The sequence below is a fragment of the Telopea speciosissima genome, chromosome 1, assembly GCF_018873765.1.
Source record: "Telopea speciosissima isolate NSW1024214 ecotype Mountain lineage chromosome 1, Tspe_v1, whole genome shotgun sequence".
Classification (NCBI taxonomy): domain Eukaryota; kingdom Viridiplantae; phylum Streptophyta; class Magnoliopsida; order Proteales; family Proteaceae; genus Telopea; species Telopea speciosissima.
The window spans coordinates 21,714,235-21,738,150 of NC_057916.1; the positions used below are offsets into that span (position 1 = coordinate 21,714,235).

General features: G+C 37.8%; 1 protein-coding gene and 1 long non-coding RNA gene across 4 annotated transcripts; one reads left to right on the forward strand and one right to left on the reverse strand.

Annotated features, from left to right (window-relative positions):
• Positions 1-8,125: 8,125 nt before the first annotated feature.
• On the forward strand, positions 8,126-21,939 carry LOC122662053 (alpha-glucan phosphorylase, H isozyme). 3 transcript variants are annotated; one of them, XM_043857619.1, is made up of 16 exons: positions 8,126-8,482; positions 9,273-9,493; positions 10,685-10,864; positions 11,343-11,519; positions 11,607-11,692; positions 11,853-12,042; positions 12,466-12,558; positions 14,117-14,301; positions 14,457-14,574; positions 14,661-14,789; positions 16,084-16,302; positions 16,405-16,608; positions 17,930-18,088; positions 18,666-18,929; positions 19,612-19,802; positions 21,750-21,939. In XM_043857619.1, exons 2-16 carry the CDS (start codon positions 9,284-9,286, stop codon positions 21,874-21,876), a joined length of 2,532 nt encoding a protein of 843 aa, XP_043713554.1. In that variant the 5' UTR covers positions 8,126-8,482; positions 9,273-9,283; the 3' UTR covers positions 21,877-21,939. The 3 variants fall into 3 exon arrangements, with proteins under 3 accessions (XP_043713554.1, XP_043713546.1, XP_043713562.1); XM_043857611.1 differs by lacking the exon at positions 8,126-8,482 and adding an exon at positions 8,570-8,632 and having other exon boundaries at positions 9,256-9,493; XM_043857627.1 differs by lacking the exon at positions 8,126-8,482 and adding an exon at positions 8,954-8,959 and having other exon boundaries at positions 9,256-9,493.
• Positions 18,877-19,605, reverse strand: LOC122662075. The gene is made up of 2 exons (XR_006332969.1): positions 19,459-19,605; positions 18,877-19,420 (listed from the first exon to the last, which is right to left on the reverse strand). It is a non-coding gene; the product is annotated as an uncharacterized LOC122662075 (long non-coding RNA).
• Positions 21,940-23,916: the final 1,977 nt, after the last annotated feature.

Here is a 23,916-nt window from a genome sequence, read left to right on the forward strand (position 1 = left end):
ATTTAGATATATTTGATACCTTTTTTGTGAAGCTCATAGGCATGATACTCAGGATTCGGATCAATATTAACCCCTACCCAAACATATCAACACTCTCGAACATTTTAACTCATTTTGCCTCCTTGAAGACAATTTTTTTGTATATCAAAATACTTTTGTAATTTTGACCTTTTCAGTTATTGATTTTCCTTATTATTAAAAAAAAAAAAAAAAAAGTTGTTGTTGGTCGTGTAGCTCTACACCAGTGCGATGACCAATAAGAGTGCCGGATTCTAATATTCAACGGCCGGGCAAGTAGCAGCCATTGTGCTGCCTACACCAAGGTAAAGGACAAAATGACCGCGCTACCCACTGCCCGAACACCATGCCTGAATGGGATCCATGCCACTGTCTGGGTGTAGGCAGCACAATGGCCGCTAGCTGCCTCGCTGTAGAGGATCCAAATTGTAAGAGTGCCTGCAACTCTGCAAGGGATCAACATGGATCAGAATTGTAGGAGATAAAAATTCCTGCTGGGAGGAGAGCCGACTGCTCACTTTACCGCTATATGTATTTTCTTAACGTTTGCCCGCTCTCTGAAGCGGAGAGTGGAGACTCGACTAAGACTGAGACAGCGACGCAGACGAAGAAAGAATAGAACCCACGACTGGTAATCCTTTCCCCTTCTGTTCCTTTCTCCTTTTCTGTGTCCTGATTGTGGTGAAACCGTGGGTTATGGACCATGCTTTCCCGCTGTCTCTCCTATTTGAAATAAGGGGTTTTGTTGTGTGTTTGTAACGCGAAAGCTCTCTCTCTCTCTCTCTGTGTACAATTGACGACGAGAAACAGGGTAGGGGCCATGATTTTCGAACTATCTCAGCTGGTTAGCAAAGAGGTTTTGTTGGGGGTTCCTCCCGGGCCCTGGTTTCCGCCATTTCTTAGTTATGGGAATGATGAGTCCATTGACTTCAATATCTCTCCATCAACGGGGAATGTAATCTTTTGCAATAGTAACAATGTTTCAGGAGTTGCATTCACAACTTGAGTCTCTTGGCTGATGCAGACAGTGTTTTTGGTAATCTGACGATTATCATAGAACTCTACATGTCAAACAGATTCATTAAGTTTATTGAATTTTATTAATTTAATGGAGCTTATAGTTTGTTTTCCAGTAACATGGGTGAATATCGTGAATTTAAATGGCATTGAGTTTATTGAATTTTATTTATTTGTTTTACTCGACTGTACTCATAGGGTTTACCTTCTTCAAAGATAAATTGAAAGAGTTAGAGGGACAGAAGAGATTGTTGGAGGTGCTAGTGGGTCTCTCTCTCTCTCTTATAGACGATATCCAATTGTTGGGTTTGAAGTTTAATGTTTTTTTCTTTCAAAAGCAGGTTTATACTTAAGCTTATATACCATACAAACACGTTTTTGTTCTTGAAACAGATAAAAACTGACTCTCTTTTATACTATCATGTTATAGAAAGAAAAACAAGTTGAAACATATCCAAACCTTTATTTGCTATAGTTTTTAGTTTATAGTAATGGACATGGAAATTGGACAAAAATGAATATTTGGTTGGATTTGTGAAGGCTATTTCTTTGAAAGAGAAATAGAATTTTAATTTTTGTTCTGTTGATAACCTAGCAGATCTTTGTTAGAGAAAGTACTTTACAAGACAAAATGTTTATCAATGATATGAACACTCAACTGACTCATAGAGTCTAACTGTCTCAATGACTCTTAACATCCAAACCACCCTAGACCGTAACCAGACATGACTCTTTTCAAAGAAATTGACCAACTAGCGAGAAAACAAGCCTCCCAACACTAAGCTTGAGGCATAGAAATTAATGCTATGATTATTACAAGAGGCCTTACTTTTTATATATTTATGTTGGATCTGGGTTCTTCGCAGTTTCACAAATAGCTGCCACATGGCACTTTAGTTTAGATCTAATTTGGTGGACAAGTTGTTTGCATCGATATCTAAATTTCAGATCAGTCAGACATGCAAAAATCGTTCTAAATGTTAGAAAAAATTTTGAGAATCTGGGGAAGTAGGCTGGACCGGAACCATACATGGAGGGCCATGTGATTGAGATATGCCACCAACCTTAGGTGGAATATTCAGGTTATATCCCATCCATCCAATGGTTAGACTGCCGAATCATGATTCCATATGGCAAAAGTGTGTGGGTGTGATGAAGAAGACCCGGTTTAGGGGTATGGTGGAAATATTTCCCCTACTCTATTGTCAGAAGTATCTAACGCTTTGACTTAATTGAGTATGTGAGTAAGATGTAAACAATGATGACTCACCAACCATATGAGCAGAAGCCCCAGAGTCAATGATCCAGGGTGTAGTAGTAGTGGTAAAGAAGGCAGGGGTACTTACATGAGCCAGAGTAGTACAGGAAGATAAGGGCTCGGTGGATGTATGATTGGATGCCTCCAGGTTCTGTAAATGCCGTCATATCTGGGAGAGATCATCACGGTGAGAAGTTGTAGTAGAGCTACTACCTGTCATCGGACCCTGTGGAGAATCACTATGGGAAGCACCATTATGAGTTTATGACCACCATCTGAGACTTGCATGATTGGCTGACTGAGTTGCCCAATCTGGTTTACCTTGCTTATCCCAACAAAAATCAATAGTGTGACCAGTTTTGCCACAATGAGTACACTTCCGAGTAGGTTTGTCACACGATTGACCACCGAGTGCCTCAACCACCACCACCACCATGACCTCCTCCTGAACTACGAGCACGGCCACGACCACGACCATGACCACGACCAGCAACAAAGGCTGAGTTATCCTTAAGAGCATTATCATTCTTCCCAGGAGAAGAGATACGTTGAAGGCGGGAGAAAGTGTCAACAATTGTGGGAACTGTCTCACCAGCAAGAATATGTCCTTTGACAGACTTCAAATCAGAATCCAGTCCGGCCAGAAATTTGGAAACAAAGTAATGTAGTCCTAGATAGGTAGGAGGCCTACTAGGAGCCAAACAACAAGATCAAATAACAAAAGGGGTTGCTGGTTCAGAATGGACAGCACTAGGATTTAGGTCAATTCCTAGGGTTAGGGTTGGATATTGGGAAAGGGGTTTATAGGGTATTAATGGGCAGGTCTAGGGGGTCAATATGGTATAAAAATAATAGGATTTGGGAAGGTTTTAAAATTCTGCAGTTTGGACAGAATTGTGTTGCAGGTTTTGGGTTTTAATGGAGTGAAGGAATGGAGGGGATAAAGTGGGAGTTTGGGGCTGAAACTTGGATCAGTGTCAACAATGATGTAAGGGATGTATGTTGAAAGTTTGGTTTGAAACTGATGGACAGATTTGGAGTTATGGAGGTTTCCTAGTAGAAGTAGGAGAGAGGGGTAAAACTGTAATTTCAGACAATCGGCTGGGTGGATGGTGCTGAAATTTGAATCGAGTCTCTCTTAGGGTTTGAGAAAGACTTGATCAAATTTTTAACAGATTCTAATGGTTACACAAAGAGCTCATTCCTCTGTGCTTTGAGTTTGTCTATGTCAGTAATGAGAGGCTGAAAAACATTTAATTCCTCAACAAGACCTTTGAAAGAGCTATAGTAGTCCTAGAGAGGCTTATTGGACTAACGAAACTGAAATAGTTTCTCATACAAATCATAGACTCGATTCATGTTCTTCTCCTGAGAATAGGTGTCCCTCAAATCATCCCAGACACCCTTAGCAGTGGTGTGAAACATCACATTCGTAGCAATATCGAGCTCTATGTTGTTCCACAACCATATCAAAATAACAACATTTCTTGCATCCAATCCTCATAATCACTAGAATCAAAGGCAGGAGGGTCTGAAGTAATATACTTGAGCTTCTTCCTAGCCATAATATACACTTTCATAGCTTGAGCCCACAACAAATAATTTGAACTTCCTTTGTGCTTAATGGAAGTAATAGTGACATTCACTGTCTCAGCCGGAGAAGTAACAGGGGTGGGTTTATTATCCATAGTCCCAATAATCAACCAAAAATCAACTCAAACAACTAGCAAATTTATCAAGATTGATTGGGCAGAAATAATCAGCAAGAAAATCTTCAATTAATAACCCAAATATAGGGTAGCAAGCATTAGAACCAACAAGAAAACCTTCAATTAATAACCCAAATATAGGATAGCAAGAACCAGAACCAGGGAACCAAACCAGCAAGAAAAACAAGGATCTCAACAGGGCTTAGTTTAAAAGCCAAATACGCAGCAACAAGTGAGCAGCAGTGGTCAATCACCAAACGACCAAAAATAATTTCCAGAAAAAAACCGACTAGAGTCAGGGTTCTAGAATACTGTCACAATGGAGCATGGAGAACCAGCAACTAATGGTAGTAGAATACCAGGAGTAGAAGCAGCAGAATTCCAATAGCAAAAAAAAATCAATATCAACCCTGGAACCAGCAGCAGCAACCAAAGCCTGAAGAAGCACTTTATCGATCTCAAAAAAAAAACAGAACCCTAAACCCCTTGTTTGAATTTAATGAGATTTTTAAATCACTAACAATCCATGAGCAAACCATCAACAATCCACTAGCAAGGAATATTGAAAGGAACCAACAGCAATCAAATTTGATGAAGAAGTTCCATCGATTCCAGAAAAAAAAGAAAACCAACTCATACTCCAATCGATTCTTCAAAGGAGGGTCTTCATATCAGCAGCAACACATTACAAGGGATGTATTAAAAATAGCACTTCATTAATGCACAAGGAGGCTTCAATCCATCAGCAATAAGAGCAGCAAACGGTGGCTCCACATCCCAAAAAAAAACTAAAAATAAAAAAACAGAGATCAGCAGAAGGAGATTAGAAGAACCCTTCTAGTGATCAGTATAGCTCTGATACCATGTTACGAACCAGGACCTAACTAATCAGTAGAAGAATAAGAGAGAAGAAAGGAAGAAGAGAAAGAGGAAGAGAAGAGAAGAGAAGAACAAGCCAGCCGCAAGAGTGTGAAAGGGCAGCCTGCGATAGAAGTTAGAATAATCTATTGTAGGAGCCTAAACTTCAATTTATAATAAAATAGAAAAAGGTAAGATAAGTTGGTTAGGGTTTTTACAATATTACCCCTAACCCCCAACCCCCAACCTATTATAACCTTACAACTAAGAACAGAAAATCAAGAAAATTACATAGAGACCTGAATCCCAAAACTATAAGACTAAACTACCCCCAATTCTCAACAACCTTATTAGAAATCCCTTTTTCTAGAAGATGATAGGATGTGCACATTTCCTGCACGATGTTCTAGTGTTTCTACTAGTTGCTGTATCAGTGATAAGTACAAATGAAAGTAAGTATTATGATCTACATTCATATATGAAAGAAATGGTAAGTAACCTAAATGCTGAGCTGTAGTGGTTATTCACCTTTATTCAAGTTTTTCAATTAAATGCCACTCATTGGTACAAATGGCCTATTATAATATCCAGAATATTCACAGAAAGTTGGTAATTTAATGATCCTGACTTCCTGAGGCATAATAATCCCAATCCAACAGAATTTTGTCGATTGTTGCTCCTATTGTTAATAGGATGCATTTTTACCTTGTGTATCGTCACTGTGTAAATTCTGTGAATAATTGGATGAGTTCAACTTTAGCACATATCAGTTGAAATGGTAGATTTGTACAGTTTTTCTTATTTTGTCCGATGTTTCTTGTAGGGCCAACCCATTCTTGAGTGTATCTAATGGTTTGTATTTCTCTTGTTTAGGTGATGCGAAGCTATGGCATACCAGAGCCTTACGAGAAGCTAAACGAGCTAACCCGAGGAAGGGCAGTTACCAAAGAAAGTATACAAGATTTTATCGAATGGTTGGAATTGCCTGAGGAAGCAAAGAGTAATCTATTGAAACTAACTCCCCATACCTATGTTGGAGCTGCAGTGGAATTGGCTAAAGCTGTAGACATGGCTGTGGATTTGGTAAATGGGACTAAGGTCCTATAAATTGGCAAGATGTTTTGATCAGCAACAACATTTTGCTGGGCCTTTTGCATATTTTGTTATGGTACTCAATATATTTCTTGGATCCCTTTGCAAATTGATGAAATGAAGTTGGGAGGTTTGGTGATAGGTCATGGGAAAAGAAAGGAAAAAGGTACTCTGACATGATTACAAATTTTAGTGAAGTGAGAAGGATTGTAAATGCCTCCTATGAGTAGTTGGATAGGTGGATTTTGATTTTCATTTATTACATGCTGGTGATGATATAGATATTTTGAATCTTCTCATGATGTAATTAAGTTCCATTTATGTAGAATTTATCTTTTCTGTTGTCTGAAATGGGTTTGCGATAATGATACAAGGCAGTCTGATTAGAATGGGGTGTCTAGGTGTCCAAACTCATCTCATTGACTATTTTTATAGAAACTGGACTATACAGCAAATAAAAAAGGTAGCTAGATCAGTTTTACTGGCTGGTTTCAATAAAACTGGAACCAAATAGGTGTTCTGATTCACTGAGATCAACCTGTTGGTCTGGTCTGGTCTTCAGAATCATACTTCAGATGCTAATGTGCACGTCGACATCTGCCATTTATAGGAAATGAACATGCTAAATGCCCCAGGTTCAATAATTGTCATCTTTCTACAAGCTTCTCAATTGATCGTGTGCCTTCCTAGTGCCAGCAGGGAAGCTCAGTAGCCACTTCAAGTGTGATAGAACTCTGTTTTATTGGAGGTATGCCTCTCTCTGGGAAAAAAAGCTTAGTTTCACATTCTTCATTCTTTTTTATCCATTTAAGTCCATTGGATGGTCATTCAATCTTCGCCACAAATGGGATTTTGCTGAAGGAAACAGAGGAAGAAGGATAGGCATCCTTAACTTCATTGGATCATGGAATGAATATTATATCCTTTAATTTGCTCTCTTATTTTTTCTTAGATTCAGCAGAAGAAGCAGAAGGGAAAGCAATCGAGCAAGGACTGGGAAATGCAGCAGAACATGGATGGCCTTAAAAATGTAGAAATCTAGACTGACTCTGCTCAACTTGAATATTGGTTGAAGGTGGAGAATTCTTCAACACTTGGCCATGGACAATGTATTTTACCTGTTAACTGATGTTATGTACCTTTTAGAACTGTTTGATTTTTTGTGTATTAAGAAAGTGAACAAACACAGGTAAAGCCTGTTCATGCACAATCGCATCAGGGAACGAGTTACGTTGCGTAAATAATGGGGATTTGTCATTTCAACAAACTCATGTGAGAGGAGAGACAGGTGTGGCGTTCGCACAGTGCGGAGCCATGCAATGGAATTGGTGACAGAAGCAGTCAGTACCGATTTTGATACGATTCGGATCTGAGTCGGCTTAAATCAATCTGAAAAAGACCTAGAAATCTAGAATCGGCAAATCTAAAGAATATTCCAATGATTTCTGATGTTTTTATCCATGAATTGACTTGATCGAATCATCAAAAAATCAGGATTGTTGACCACCGATTCAAATCTGAATCGGGCGATTCCCAATCAGATTCGTCGATTCTTGAAACCCTGCATAGAATGCCTTTTCCCCCAATCCTTTTATTCCTAGGGGTGTAAATGAATAATCGAAATCCGTTTCCATATCCGTGTCCGTATTCGTTTAGCACTATCTGAATCCGTTTGAAAGCTAAACGGATGCGGATACGGATAGGCTATAGTTATCCGAAAAGTTATATTTACATATAAACGGATAAAATATCCGATCCGTATCTGCGTCTGTATTTGTTTAGCACTATCCGAATCCGTCCGATAGCTAATCGGATGCGGATGCAGACATAGCACCATCTGAGCCGAATCCAATCCGTTTACAACCCTAGTTATTCCTATGTGACGTGGTACGCAGACTACTGAGCACGTATACCAGCGCACCACGAAGAAAATATCCAATTAAAGAACCATATAATATTGCCTTGACTTCCGCGCCATTTTAAAACTCCCAAACCGATGACCCAGCGACACGTGTCCTATTTATAGAACTACCGGATCTCTCTCGTGGCAACTGCAACTCTGTGACTGAGAGTGACCCACTCCTCCACTCCTCTCATCTCCAAGCCCCAATTGCCCATATAAAGAAGACTCTAATAATCACTTCTGGAGAAGAGAACTCGCTTGCGTGAGCTCTTTTTCAATCATTTTTGGTTCTTCCTTTTCGCTTAAGCTCTGATAGTTTACTTTCGTTGCGATCAGCCGTCGACGTCGTTGTCTCCAAGGGCGCCAAAAACCACTCTGTTTTGTCTGCAATTCCTTTAAATCTCACACACGCACCCACACTCACCCACTCATCTTCCTCGATCGAATTATCTGTAAATATCTTCTCAAACCTATCTCATTCAGTCATGTCCATGTGCCTTCTTGATATCTCTTCCACTCAGTTTCAGATTTGATTTTTTGAAGCAAGAGTTCCTTTGACAAGCTTTCCGCATTCATTCATTGCTGTTTTTCTTTTCCTCGTGACTGTATTCCCTTGGATCCCGTGAGGTGAGTGATCTCCTGGAGCTCTATCGTCAAATTTTCTCATAAATTATATTGCTCTGGAATTGGAATGGAAAAAATAAGAATAAAAAAACTCGAGAGCTTGAATATCGAAGCCAGTAGATCTAAAGTTAATCTTTGAAGAAGAAGCTTCTTGTACGCTTGATAATTATTATCCCAGTTTCACCGTTTTTGATTTATCTTAATTGGTTTTCATTTCTCTTTGGGTTTGCTGGTCGATAATTAACAAGTTAGTTTGATGTAAACTGGATTACTTTTCTTTTCCGCTGGAATTTGTAGTTCTTTTGCCAATGAAAGTTCTATTAATTTCATACAGATCCCTTCGGCCTGCATATTTAATAGTTTTCTTCAGATAAACTGAAAATTTGACGAGTTTATAGTTTATAATGTTGTACAGTTTTCTTCATACCGTGGTCTTTCTGAATTCTGACTGAAAAAAAGATTGTTTCAATATTTCTACTTATGTTTCTTCCATCATGAGTCCTCTGTTTCAGTTTATTTCTTCTTCTTTTTCCTTTAATGAAATGGTTCAGTTATATATTCACATAAAAATGAAAATGAGGTATTCTGGTCATAGTCAGTTTCCTTTCTATGGTAGTAATTTACCTTTCAGGTGGTACGTGTCTGTTTTCTGGTTGAAAGGAGTTTACAATTCCTGATTTTGTATTTCTCATTTGTTCCTGCTGTTTCTTCTTTGCTAGATTTTCACTGCATTATTTATAGACAACTAACGGGAAAATTTCTTATGCTGTTAGCAGTACCACTGAATTGCTAGCAGAACAAGAGATGGAAACTACTGCAAAAGCCAATGGTTCTGCTCCTGGAATTTCTACAAAAATCCAGGCAGTGGCACATCCCTTGGCAGGAGAACCATCAGATATTGCTGCCAATATCAATTACCACGCACAATACAGTCCTCATTTTTCTCTTTTCAAGTTTGATCCGGAGCAAGTATACTATGCAACAGCAGAGAGTGTTCGTGACCGCCTCATACAAGTGAGCCTACTAAAATCCTAGAGAAACTCCTTGTTTCTAGCATATAATTTTCTGTCAGTTTGCTTCTTTCCTGCATATTTATCAATTTTTACATCACGCCTCTTCTATTAGGAAGGTGATTTATTTAGTTTTGATCCTTTTTATTCCTTTTCTGATTTATTATGTCAAATGAATCCTTACCAAAAGTTGAAATTGCTTTGAGGGGACTGTGTTTTCTGTTATGAATGATGCTGAGGCTTTTGAAACCTGCTAAGACGGGGATCTTCTGACCTCAAACTCTCAAGTCCCTTTGCCCTACATGTATTTCACTTTTCCATAATGAATCTGTGAATTTTCTTGTGTTTTAAATTGATAATGCCAGGAAATGGACTCCTTTTGCCTCCTCCTGCTGAAGTACCAATAGATGAAACTTTTTATGTGGAAAGAGGATGGTAAGAAACCTGTGAGCTCATCTCATCTACCATGTAGCAAAACTTGCCATAACAGGATTCAAAGACCATTGTGTCACCTGTGAAGTTATTCAGTCTCCAACATAATCTAATATTGCCGTTTGTTTATATACCCCCTCAGATGTGACAATTGCAGGTTGGGGATTTTTTTTATTATGTCTGCAGCCTACGATGCTCTGATGTGGACATGATGCCATTATGGAAAATGAAAAAATAACATGGCATAACTTTTAGCTACACATATTAATCTTAATCTGACCTACTCTAATTGTTTAGAGAGAGAGAGAGAGTTTGTCATGGCAATAATCTTAATTGCTGTGGTGAAGAGTGCCTAATGAACAGAATTTGTCATGGCAATATGGTTGATGTCTACATATGGAAGAAGAAAATAAAGTAAAAGATTTTATTAATAAATTGGGCTAATAAGTGTCCATCATTGGATTTATTTGAAAAATCCTCTTCTGTTATTTATTTATTTCTAGTTTAAGTATTTATGGTTTCCATGCTCTTTTATTCTGATAAAATAGAAGCATCTTGAAGTCCAAGACTTGGAATATCAAGCATAACGCTTGGATATCATTAAGTCATCAAACCATCTCAATTATTGCTTTGGTGTAGCTTAGCTGCAAAAGTAATGTCAGCATTTCTTTATTCGCCAGCAGCTAGAATCTTACCAAATGGTTTGGTTTTGGGATGAAGCCTTTTAATGGTAATGATATTTACTCACTATTTCCTTCTGCAGCAATGGAATGAAACATACTTTCATTTTCACAAAGTTGATCCAAAACAAACATACTACCTGTCAATGGAGTTTCTTCAAGGCCGTGCTCTAACAAATGCAATTGGAAATCTGGACATTCAAGATGCATATGCCGACGCTCTGATTAAGTTGGGACATGAACTTGAGAACATTTCTGAACAGGTATTCCAGTATTGTTCAATTCTTTGCATGAAATAATTGTGTTGTTAGAAGACTTATTTTCTAGGTTCACATATATGCACAGAGTTCCACTAAGGAGGTTTTTCAGTTTCTTATTCATTTCATCTTGTTTCTTATTCATGAAGGGCCTATCTTTCACCCAATTAGTTTGGACTAATCCCCTGGAAGTATCCATGAGAACATACCGAAAAACTAGGGTTCAAGTTTGATGGATATTACTTCCTTCAGTGATGTTTCTATACTAACAGTAAAGTTTCCGTATAGACACTCCATATTGGTTTTATTGAGGTTCTATTTTTCAGGTAACCTCAGAATACCTGTATTTGCATGGTTGCATTGCAGTGAGGGTACCATCTTTACATCCATCCATCCATGGATAAAGATGATAATAATGTATTTTGGTCTTGTTCTAGAGAGACCATTGATATTTCTCGTTAATTTAGATGGTTGCTTTTTTTAGGAGAAAGATGCGGCCCTCGGAAATGGTGGTTTGGGGAGGCTTGCATCATGCTTTCTGGACTCCATGGCTACACTGAATTTGCCTGCATGGGGTTATGGTTTACGATACAGATATGGACTGTTCAAGCAAAGGATTACAAGGGAGGGCCAAGAAGAAATTGCAGAGGATTGGCTCGAGGTTTGTTTGGATGCAAGTTCTATTAAGCTTTTCTTTTTTTGGATCATTTATACATTGTATCAGTAATTGCTGATGGGAACTGTGCAGAAGTTCAGTCCATGGGAAGTTGTCAGACATGACATCATATATCCTATTAGGTTTTTTGGTCACGTGGAGGTCTCTCCTACTGGATCGTAAGCATCATTGCCTTCATGCAATTGTTGACAAGAACTTGATGTTTTATGCTACTTTCTTGTACTAATATTTATATCTTTTTTTCCTCAATTTTTGGGATAAAAAAATACCCACATCCTTATACTCAATCTTGATCCTTTTTTTTTAAATGAATAACAGCCGAGAGTGGGTTGGGGGAGAGGTTATTCAAGCTCTCGCTTATGATGTTCCCATTCCAGGATACAAGACCAAGAACACCATTAGTCTTCGTCTTTGGGAAGCAAAAGCTGGAGCTAAAGATTTCAATCTATTCCAATTTAACGATGGACAATATGAGTCTGCTGCACAGCTTCATTCTAGTGCTCAGCAGGTTGGTTACTGTTGCCCTGGTCAAAAGGCTACTAGTACAGCCATTTGGCCCCTCTCAATTAAGGGTGTTATTTATTTGTTGACTATTTGCTGTGAATGGGTTCCAAACTGAGGCATGTGGTGTCAATACTTACAGGATCGAACTAGTATGCTAGCCTTTCCACCAATTAAAAGCAATGTGCATTATAATTCTTCTGTTTATATGTTATGAATAGTTATTAAAGGTCACATTCTTATCAAATTTATTGTGGGAACTTGTTTGCTGGATCCTATAAATTCCCTGTTTAACAGTAATTCAAAGTTTTGAAAGCAATCAGGCATTACTTCCACACCACACATGTTCACATTTAATCATATAGATCTACTTAGTTACATGTATATTATTCAATGTTGTAATGCAATATATCAAAGTTTGGCATTACAGATTTGTGCAGTTCTGTATCCTGGAGATGCTACAGAAAGTGGAAAGCTTTTACGATTAAAGCAACAATTTTTCCTTTGCAGTGCTTCACTTCAGGTATTCTTATTCCTTTTATTGTGTCCCTGTCTTCTCTAGAACTACATTCCTGATTCCTTACAGCTTCTCTCTGAAAATTTAACCAAAAAAAGGAAATAAAATCTCTGCAAGTAATGAGGGATTTTAATGGTTAATTAGAGTTTGTAAAATTAATTCAGCAAATATACCCAGTGTATTTATACTATCTGCTTAGAACTCTATAATTTAACTGTAACTGCTGTCCCCGTGATCTACCAAGGGCCTGTCTACACTGTACCCCAGCCTAGGTAACATGACACATCTTAATGAGTGCCACTAGTACAAACTTCACTTACTCAAGAAATCTGTGAGATGCAATTAACAAATGTTGATGCAGTACATAATGGGAATCAAGGTTAGAAAACCAGGTCTTGACCTATGCAAGTCACTAAGTGGAGTCAAAGTTTAGGCTTAACCAGGTCATGATCTGAAAAGACTTGTTTCTGCATAAATTTAATGTGAGTTAGACTGGTTGGAGCTGAATTGTCCTTGAGTTGTTGACTAAGACTTTGAGTTTGGAATTTGACAAGTGGCCAATCCAGACCATTTCCCTACATTGCCACAGTAAACCTTCCATGTGGCACAGGCTACCCATAGATACCCAAGGGATGGGCATGTAAATAAAACCTTTCGCCATACTTGAAAGTACTAAAATTATAAAGCAAAAAGAACGATATTGCTCTTACTTTTGTGATACAAGACAACTTGTTCTACTTAGGTTTGCTGGCTTTATATTTCAGAGGAAAAATTAATGACCAACAAAGTAAAAAAGATAAGGCTGAGTAGTTGTTGTTGTGAAGTAAAAAAAGATCTTCGACAAAAATAACCAATTATATCCTACCATGTATTGTTATTCACCACCAAGGTTGTCCAAGCATTGGCGTGCACCCTTTTTCGTAGTACTGGATTTTTCATTGTCTTCTTATGCCACTGGCCAACTCCATTTGGGTTGAGACTTGACATGTGATCAGGGGATCCTCGGATCTACCTGTCCACAAAATTTCAGGCCCATCTGACCTGCCACATGGCACAAGTAGATGGCCCATCCATATATACCCTATGGACAGGCCCATCCAAAAACCATGACAATTTGTTTTGCCACTGAATCATGCCTTTTGGGATAGGGCAAACCAAGTCTAGGTTTTTCAATGTTTAAGAGGGCTAACATAGATACCTGATGAACTTTTCAGAATCCAATTACTTCTAGATCTCAAATATTGAGGTTTCCTCACCGTGGGTTGAATTCTTTTTACCATTTTCAAAAGAATGAGAGTAAATAATGATGCATCTGAATGGATTTGTTATTGAAAATAAAATTATACTATGACTTAAGGTGTTGTGCACTAACGAGTAAGAATGCACAAGTCCTTGGGAGTATCTCTACCTGAAACTTCAAAGCAAAACCTACCATTATGTTGATTTTTCAGATAGCGGTTGAGCCATGAGTTGATATAGAACTTTTCTTACATATACAATGGACAAAGTTAAGGGTTCAAATCCAATCAAATAAAGTTGATTACTTTTTTTGAAATGCTTACAGGACATAATTTTCAGATTTAAGGAGAGGAGAGCTGCAAAGGGCTCATGGCAGTGGTCTGAGTTTCCTTGCAAGGTTGCAGTGCAACTGAATGATACACATCCTACTCTTGCAATTCCAGAATTGATGCGGCTACTGATGGATGATGAAGGGCTTGGATGGGATGAAGCCTGGAATATAACAACTAGGTGATTTGTTTAGTTCCATCTTCTTTTTGAAAGTGTAGAGCACTGTTTTACTCAGCTGTCTGACACTGCAATCTTGGAGTTGACTTTCAGCATACTTGTAACATTCTTGTTGATACTGCTTGCTCACAATGTAATGGGAGATTTTCTTCAAACAGGACAATTGCTTATACCAATCACACAGTCCTCCCTGAAGCGCTAGAGAAATGGTCACAATCTGTTATGTGGAAGCTTCTCCCTCGCCACATGGAGATCATAGAAGAAATAGATAAACAAGTATAATTCCACACCCTTTTGTTATGTATTCCATATCCATAATCTTATGTATGCTGAGTAGAATGGTGAAATTTCCTCCCTTTCAGTTTGTGGCCATGATACGTTCCACCCGACCTGATCTTGAGAGTAAGCTTCATAGCATGAGAATCCTGGACAGTAATCCTCAGAAGCCAGTTGTGCGGATGGCAAACTTATGTGTGGTGTCCTCACACACGGTAAGATAATCACTTGCTGATGCACCAAGATTGTGGAACTGGCCTTTTTTGTCTCCAGTCTCATTGGTGCTACTAAACTGTAATTGCATTTCAAGAAATTATAAAATACAAACAAAGCAAATTATTATTTGAGAATCAAAGATAGGACATAAACAGGTCAGATTAACATAGATCTGATCCTAGATCCTATTCACCATTGGAAGGTCTAGCTCTATATCCCAGTCGGTGCCATAATGTTTGATCCATTTCTGATCCAAATCCTATTAGATACTAAATATGGACTGTGTGATAGCCGGTGCTAGAGATCTACGAAAAGATCCGTCGCTGCACTCAAAGGGGGTAACCCTTATTGATCTACCGTTGTTGCAGGTAGTCTTCGGCTTGTATAGTCAAGAACAGATAAGAAAGAAAATAGTCATAGAACAGAAAATATCTTTATATGTGCATTACCTTACAATAAGTCGGAGATGAGTTCTCCTCTTTCACTCTGCTGCAGAACAGAGGATAGAAGCGACGATGTATATGGTTCAGATCTGGAACTCTGGATGTCTAAGCTCAATCTTAGTTGACTTTATGTAAAAGATACATCGGCACTCTTCTAATCCAGGATCCCAACTCTGGATCTGAGCCCGACTAACCAAATTCTTAAAGCAGATCTGATGTTGGGATCCAAATATCGATTGGATTGAATGAATACAGAACAGAGTGAATCCCTGATCTGAACTACTCCGTATCAGTCATTTTGAGGTTGTGAACTGTCTTTGATTTAATGAACAGAATTTTGCCAAGGCATCAGTCGATGGCTGAATTGCAAAAGTTGTTCACCATCACATGATATGAAATGATTTCATAAGGCAGTACATATTATATATATATATTCTCATTTTAAAAAGCATTTAATCTACATCCACAGATTTGTTTTAACTTAAAAATTCAGTAAATGTGAGTCTTAATTTTCTGCTGGAATAGGAGTTTATGATAAAAAAAAGTTACAGTTTGTTGAGGCAAATTTCATTTTTTCCCCCCCACAAATTTCAATCAGGAACCGACTCATACTACCAAAACCATCAAGATGTTGCCAAGAAGAGTGGTCCATCAGGGCCTTTGGCCTTAGTAGGTCATATCAAACCATACCATACATAACCACATTGTATATATTCTTTTGTTATCTTCTGGCCATTTTACATTGCTGCGCCTCTGGGAAAACAGTAGTAATAAAAAGTTAAAAACCTCTTGAGTTTTCTTTCAGTTGATATAGATTTGAATATAATATTTTCTGTATATTTCTCTGTAGGTAAATGGGGTGGCAGAGTTGCACAGTGAGATCTTAAAATCAGAGTTGTTTGTAGACTATGTTTCTATGTGGCCTGCCAAGTTTCAGAATAAAACCAATGGCATCACTCCTCGCCGATGGCTCCGTTTTTGCAGCCCTGAATTGAGTAGCATAATCACAAAATGGTTAAAAACTGATAAATGGGTTACCAATCTTGACCTTCTTTTGGAGCTTCGACAGGTACACAGTTGAAATATTTTCTTATAATTAAAATTACTTTGTTTTCCCTCTTAATCAAATACTTATTGTAACTAAAAGTATTGACCAACCAATGTGTAACAGTTTGCTGACAATGAGGAATTGCACGCTGAATGGGCAGCTGCCAAGATGGCTAACAAACAGCGTCTGGCACAATATGTTTTGCAAGTGACGGGTTTAAGCATTGACCCCAACAGCCTTTTTGACATACAAGTTAAGCGCATCCATGAATATAAGAGACAGCTGCTGAACATTCTGGGTGCAATTTATAGATACAAGAAATTAAAGGTATACCAGGCACACTTGCCAATATAATCGTAAACTATCCATGGTTACGTAACTTTTCCCCTTTTTTATGAATAAAGTAATGTATAATTTATCAACATCATTTATTGGTAAATTTCACTGCTCTTAAAACATATGCAAGATTTAGTAATGTAACTCCTCCAATGGTCCCTACAATCTAAGATGTGGAATGGGATTATCCAGCCTTCAAACCCCACCTCCGGGGTGTATGATTTGGGAAGCATCGAGCTTAAATTTGATGGTGTTTCTCTAAAGAATTCCTTAAATTTGGTAGTTTGGGTAGCCCTATGGCTTACGAGACCCATGAGGTTGAAGATTTGCATTATTGCATAAAGCCATGGTTTGGCTTCATCACAGGGTTTTCAGGACTTGTAAAATGGAGGGAGATTCTGCCAGTCATTAGCCTGCTCACATCTTGCACAACTGAGACTATCTCATTTCATTTATGAGTCCCTTACCACTAATTGAAAACCTTGTTCTCATAAATGCGTAGAACAGAAAACTCTCTAATAGATGACCTAGCAAAGCTAGCAGTCCAAGTTCGTTTTGTCTGAATTTCTAAGGAGATGCTCGCCGTTACGTTTTGCTCTACCTTGGCCAACTCCTTGTGTTCCCCATTTTCTCTTCTTTTCTTTTTTCTAAAAATTCTGTTATTTGAAGATGAAGAAATAGAAGATTAAATTGTGACCTACCAAGTAGTTGCTTTCTGGATTGTCACGCTTAGACGGCTGAGGTCATTTGACTGAATTGGTTTTGATCTAGCAGGAAAAAGTAGGACATGCTCTGTTCCTTTCTTTGTTAACGGTTTACCATGTACTGATGGCTAAGGCTTATAAATCAATTTGCTTTTTTATGTTTCATATTCAGAAATTTTGATGTGCACGGATTCGATGTGTCTGTCCAAAATCTTATCCCAATATTTATCTTTTCAGCCTATTTGAAACGTGAAATTATAAGATAGCTTCAAATCTACTTTTTGAGGGTCATTTGATTTTTAATTAATGCTTATGCCTGTGTATGCTATCAGGAGACTATGGTTTTGTTAGGTTTGCATCAGATTGATATTTGTGTCTTGATTACCTCAGATTGGTATTTGTCATGATTATTGTCTTTAGCTTAAGATAATAACCTGTAGACCTCTTTTGAACAATTAAAATGAGTTTCTCTATAAACACCGAAATGAAGGCTATATTTGCATTTTATATCACTTGAAAAATCCAGTTTGTACTTTGGAAGCATCTTTCATTTAGCGTATTTTGGGTGGCTATAGCTGAGATGCTTATGTTGGAACTGATCTTTTAAGGAAATGAGCCCAGAAGAAAGGAAGAAGACAACCCCACGTACTATCATGATCGGAGGAAAAGCATTTGCAACGTATACAAATGCCAAAAGAATTGTCAAGCTGGTTAATGATGTTGGTGATGTTGTCAACACTGATCCTGAAGTAAATGACTATTTGAAGGTAGAAATATTTCATATTGCTTTTCTATGAATACGCATGATTTCATTTAAAAAAATATCATTCCTTTGCTCTGTTACGGATGTGTCATCTCTGCCACTCATGATGGATGAGGCCACTACATAAAATTTTGAGTACTCCAAATATCTGCTTTTTTGCAGTTAAAACACTGGACTACCCTTCTTTCAAAATTTCCAGCTAAGGGATGCAGGTGGACTGCTCCAATAAAAATAAGGGGCTGAAATTTAGTTTAGCCTGTTTCACTATAAATTTCACACTGAAGGAGGTTGGCAGTAAACCCACTGAAGGATAGGTTAATAGAGATTTTCACTTAGTGTTAAACCCTTAATTCAATGCCTCTGAGATTAGAAGACCATTTTGTAAATGCAACTACTATATATATATATGGTAATGTTCGTAGGTCAAACATTAAAATTATGGATAATTTCTCAAGATATATTTCCTCCGTTCAGCATTGATCATTCTTTGAAGTTATGCTAAATTTATCGGCATTCATCGTTCTTTGATGTTACGCTTAAATTATAATGGTTGATACTTTTCTAATCCTTATAACTTGCAGGTTGTTTTTGTTCCAAATTACAATGTGTCTGTGGCAGAAGTGCTAATCCCAGGAAGTGAGTTGTCACAGCACATCAGCACTGCAGGCATGGAAGCAAGTGGCACTAGCAACATGAAATTTGCTCTCAATGGTTGCATCATAATTGGAACACTGGATGGGGCCAATGTGGAAATCAGAGAAGAAATTGGGGAAGAGAATTTTTTCCTTTTTGGTGCCAAAGCAGATGAAGTCCCAAGGTTGCGCAAGGAGCGAGAAAATGGACTGGTAATGTGCTGCAATGTCCTACTCAATGACAAAGGAATTACATACATATTATTGGAATGTAAAATAAAAATGAAATCCTTCTGTTCACCTGAAACTTTAGGTCTTTGCAGTTGCTGGGATCCTCCTCGTGTTCACACTATTGTTGAAAAACCTAGCTTATCAACTCAATTATTTAAAGATTAAATAATTGAGTCACTGAGATGAAAGCCGAATCAGACCTTCTCCAAGTCTGTCAGAGTGTCCATTTACAGAAGCTTTTTTTCTTTATGAAACATTTACATGTCCTTTATTGTCACAAGTGTAGTTGCATTTTGTGGTGCCTGCATCCTTTGCCATTGGTTGTAGGAGGAAACGTTCCTGCACATTAATCAGGAGATTTTCTAATCATTAGTCGGTTTTGAATCTTTTGATAATTGTGCACACCCTCCATATTGATTAAAATCATGGGTGCTGCTTATTGACTCATGATTGCCACTGTAATCCTTACAGTGCTGGCAACAGATGATTAGACTCTTTTTTTGGTGTTCACCCTCATTTGGATTTCACATATTACTCTTTTACCACAATCAGGTAGAGGCACAAGTTCATATGTCTCAACATAACAGAAATAGAACTCTTCATTCACACATTCTGGAGACATTTTTTTCTCATGATCTGACATCAGTCCTTGCCAATTGTGTAGTTCAAACCAGATCCACGGTTCGAAGAGGCAAAACAATTTATAAGGAGTGGTGCATTTGGAAGCTATGACTATAATCCACTCCTTGAATCTTTAGAGGGTAACAGTGGATATGGGCGCGGTGATTATTTTCTCGTTGGTCATGACTTCCCTAGCTATATGGAAGCTCAAGCAAAGGTGGATGAAGCTTACAAGTAAGGAACACATACCTTTGTTTTCGATTTTCTGATGGTGGATGCAATATTGGGTCATGTTTTGGAACTTTTGGTGCAGTTTAAACCTCTTGGACTCTTCATGGGTCTTCTGTGGGAGGTTACATAATTGAATATTGCTAAGATTCACATCTAGCCACTGGCTAGGTGAACCATTCGTCCACCTTGGGTTTCAGGATGGTTGGACCAAGATTTCTGGCATAGGTGCAAGGATGGACTTCGTGAGGCTTGGGCTGGCCCTGTGTCCCTTAGAACTGGTTGGCAATATGCCTCGTACACAACCTGTCATGCCTTCTGCTCATGGCCATCTAATTTACTCACATTCTGGAAATTGGAACACTAAATTCTTAATGATTTGGGAGGGGTATATTCGATTAATTCTTGATGCTTTCCTTGCTGTTTCTGAACAAACTAGTTCATTTTGTGTTTACTCTGTATTCTTGATGCTTTCCATGCTATTTTAACAAAAAAAACCAGACAAATTTTGCGTGTGGCAGCCAAATTTTGCTCTACATGTTTCACAAATCACACATGCTCCTTTCCACCAGTTTTGTCCCCACAGAGTTCTGCCATGTAGCAGAATGCTAAGAAAGAAGTGAAATACACTAGGTACAGAGCTGATGTGGCAAAGGAAGTTATGCACACGGCTCATTCAGAGGGTCCCCATAAACTTCATTCTCATTCTCATTATGTTACTGAGAAAAGTAACGAGAAAATTGGAAGCTTAGGTTGCTTGTGGTTATGTCAGTCTTCGTATCCTGGGAAGACATAACTACAAAACCCTGTCTTACCACATTTCAATGCATTTGGCATATGACTAAACTTCCTTCAACTACCCGTAGATTTCCACAAATACTTCCATTTCTAATTCGGTACTTTATAATCTTGTCTGTCATCCATCTCAAAATCCACATCTTAGTGACAGTTAAACATCATTCTGTTCCAAGTTCCAACGGCCTTTTCTGCAACTATAGTCCAACTCCAGTTACCAACACAATGTTCCCAGAGAGTGACAGCAGCAGTCAGCATCCAACCACCAGCAATGGCAAACAACAGAAACAGTGATCCAACCTCTTTTTCATATCTGTTCTTCCTGGCCTCTCCATTGTCCAAAGATATGGTTACTGCCATAGCTGGAACCAGTGACCAAATGCTTTGAGATTCAGTACTTAAATTAATTGGTTCAAGTTAACCATTGTGTGTGATGTGCCCCAATCCCTACACGCAGCTCTCCTTTACCATGAAAGTAGGGATTATCCTGCTGCATAGGTTGTACCTAACACCACTTGCCCCCCCCCCCCCCCAGATAGTTGGTAGTGCTACTAGTCCATACTTACCCTACATTTTCTCTCTCAAAGCAGCATCAGCATAGAGGTAAGGTGAGAAGTAGAATGATTCTGATTTTGGCAGTGGATAATTGAGAACGCACACAGAAGGAAGAGGTGGAAAGAGAAAAACTGGGATGACTAAAACGATTTTTAACTTAGGGGCACATGTGAAATATGCCAACTAGACATATCAGACATGCTATGCACTGAAAGATAATGGGCATTAGGATATTGCTGCCCATGTTAAAACAGCACCCTTCAAACAATTCTTTTCCATTGAAAATTAGGAATTATAAAATTCAAAGATGATACATTGCTAGCTAATAAGGAATTTTTACTTTGTTGGGTTAGTTTGTGTGGTGTGGGATGCATGAATGAGCTATTCACATAGCTCTCTCTCATTTAGTATTGTTCAGAACTAAAGAAATTCTGCACTGTTTAGGTTCCAGACCTGGCCCTTGCCTAGTAATTTTTATGGTAGTAGAGATCTGTTAGCTTGCTTTCTTGGCTTTTTTTTTTTTGTTTAAATGAAATGCTTTGTTGACTTGTTGATTTACCATGGAATCTGCTTACATTCATTTGTGTCGATCATATCTTGCAGGGATAAGAAGAAATGGCTCAGAATGTCAATACTTAGCACTGCTGGAAGCGGAAAATTCAGCAGTGACCGGACAATCTCACAGTATGCAAAGGATATCTGGAACATAGAAGAGTGCCCTGTACCATAAATCTTAATGAGGCTCTGATTCTGCTGCACTTGCATATCACAGTTATCATTTATTTGAAAATAACAGAAATGACGTGCAAAGGTTGGACGCTTCTATATCTCAGTTGGCATTTTGCTTCAGATAGGGATGTAGGATTAAATTCAATTTCATATCTGTTTTTTAGATATTTATCTAAATAGTTGGATATCGGATATGAATTCCGACACCTTTCAATATTTAGATGGTAATCGAATATGGATTCGAAACCGATGTATCATCTATGCTTATAATTTATATTATAATACTTATTTTAGAATTAATACTTCATATATAAGCTCCATCTGGTTGCAAGGGGAAAAAAAAAAGGAAGGAAAGTGAAATCCTAACAATATTAAAATAAAAATTTTTGTAATCATTATCTAACATGATTGTATAATTAATTACCTTTCTTTGTTGTCAAATAAAGAAAAATGGAATCATATCAATATTAAAATGGAAATTTTTATAATTATTACCTAATATGATTGTATAATTAACTCTGAAATATTTCAAATTTGAGTATTAAATTTTACCTTACTTTGCTATTAAAATCCTTTTCTTCCCATTTTGAAGATGATGTGGCAGTTTTTATCATATGATTATATGAATATTTAAATAATGGTGTGAATTGGCCGCATGTTAAACTTTAGACTCTCATTTAATCATATATCCTCCCATCTAATGACGTACCATCCCATGTGGGCATGCATATTCACTCCACATTTGGGAATTTTTCAAGGTTAAGAACAAGTTTTTTTTTTTGGTAAATAGGTTAAGAACTTTTCAATGTTTTTATACTGTCACTTGGCATTGACATGGGAGTAGAAAACTTCCAGGTTAACCTGTCCATAAAATTCCAGCCTAGTATAACTTGGGATGCTAGTGTAGAGAAACCCTCTACAGTCTACACCCATTAATGTTGATAACCCTCCCCCTTATATATTATCTATTTTTTATTTGTTAATTTTACACTTTAATCAAGTAAGAACAATTATATATCATTTTTATGCTATTTTTACTTATATTATAGAATAGACTAATGGTTGGAATTATCCGAATACTCGGCAAAATACGAATTCGTATACTTAGAGAAATATCTAATTGAATATCAAATCCAAATAGCGGCTATACTAATAGGATACGAATTCGAGTATGGGTGTATCCATTCTGAAATTTGTTCCGTTAACGTCTCAAGCTTAGAACATCTACAAAGGTCGCAACTCGCAACCGACATGTAAGAAATGGTCCCCAATTTAGGATATTACAAAAAAAAAAGGAGATTCGTGTAGAATGGTTCCATTTAAGGTGTCTTTGTAGCATGGGACCATTCTCATGTCTTCCACTTAAACGTCCAGGTGCAGTTCGTTTTTTGTTTTGTCTTTTTCCTTTGTGGGGGAGGGGGGTGTTGGACTGTTGGGGGAGAGTGGGGGGAGGCGGCGGGGAAGAGGGAGGTAATAAGTAAAACTGTGCATCTCGAGGGAGGTTAACAGTGAGTTTAATAGATTAAAACGATTTTAAATAAAGGAAAAATTGACTAGATCTACTTGATTAAAAAAAGATTTACAAACTTGATAGAAATAAATTATATTTTACAATCATAAGTTACTATGTTGAAAATATTTATCAAATTTTCATAAGAATAATAAAAGCTAAAGGAATAACCTAAAACACCCTTTGTGTCTTTTCTTTTTATTTTTTTATTTCCATTTTAGCGTTTTACAACCATTTTTATATATGTTTTTATCACCTCCCTCCTCTTCCTCCTTCATCACCAGGGGATGAGATTGCAGCGGTGGCTGTCACCACACTCCCTGCTCCTGCCTTTTGATTTTTTATTCCCCACACCTGCTACCGCCATCCCTCTTCTTCGTCACTCCCTCTTGTTAGTTCTACGAATTTCCCTCCAGCCGCACCTTCACCCTATCCCCTACAACCAATTTTCTGTGGAATATTTCGGACGCTTGATATCTTCCTCAATCTGCTCAAGTGGTTTTCCTTTCTTGCAAAATCAACATTTATTGC

Coding starts and splice junctions, on each gene's coding strand:
- LOC122662053 (XM_043857619.1), top strand. CDS start 9,284: ATGGAAACTACTGCAAAAGCCAATGGTTCTGCTCCTGGAATTTCTACA. Junction 12,043..12,465: donor TTCATTCTAGTGCTCAGCAG/GTTGGTTACTGT, acceptor TTGGCATTACAG/ATTTGTGCAGTTCTGTATCC. Junction 16,609..17,929: donor ATAGATACAAGAAATTAAAG/GTATACCAGGCA, acceptor TGATCTTTTAAG/GAAATGAGCCCAGAAGAAAG.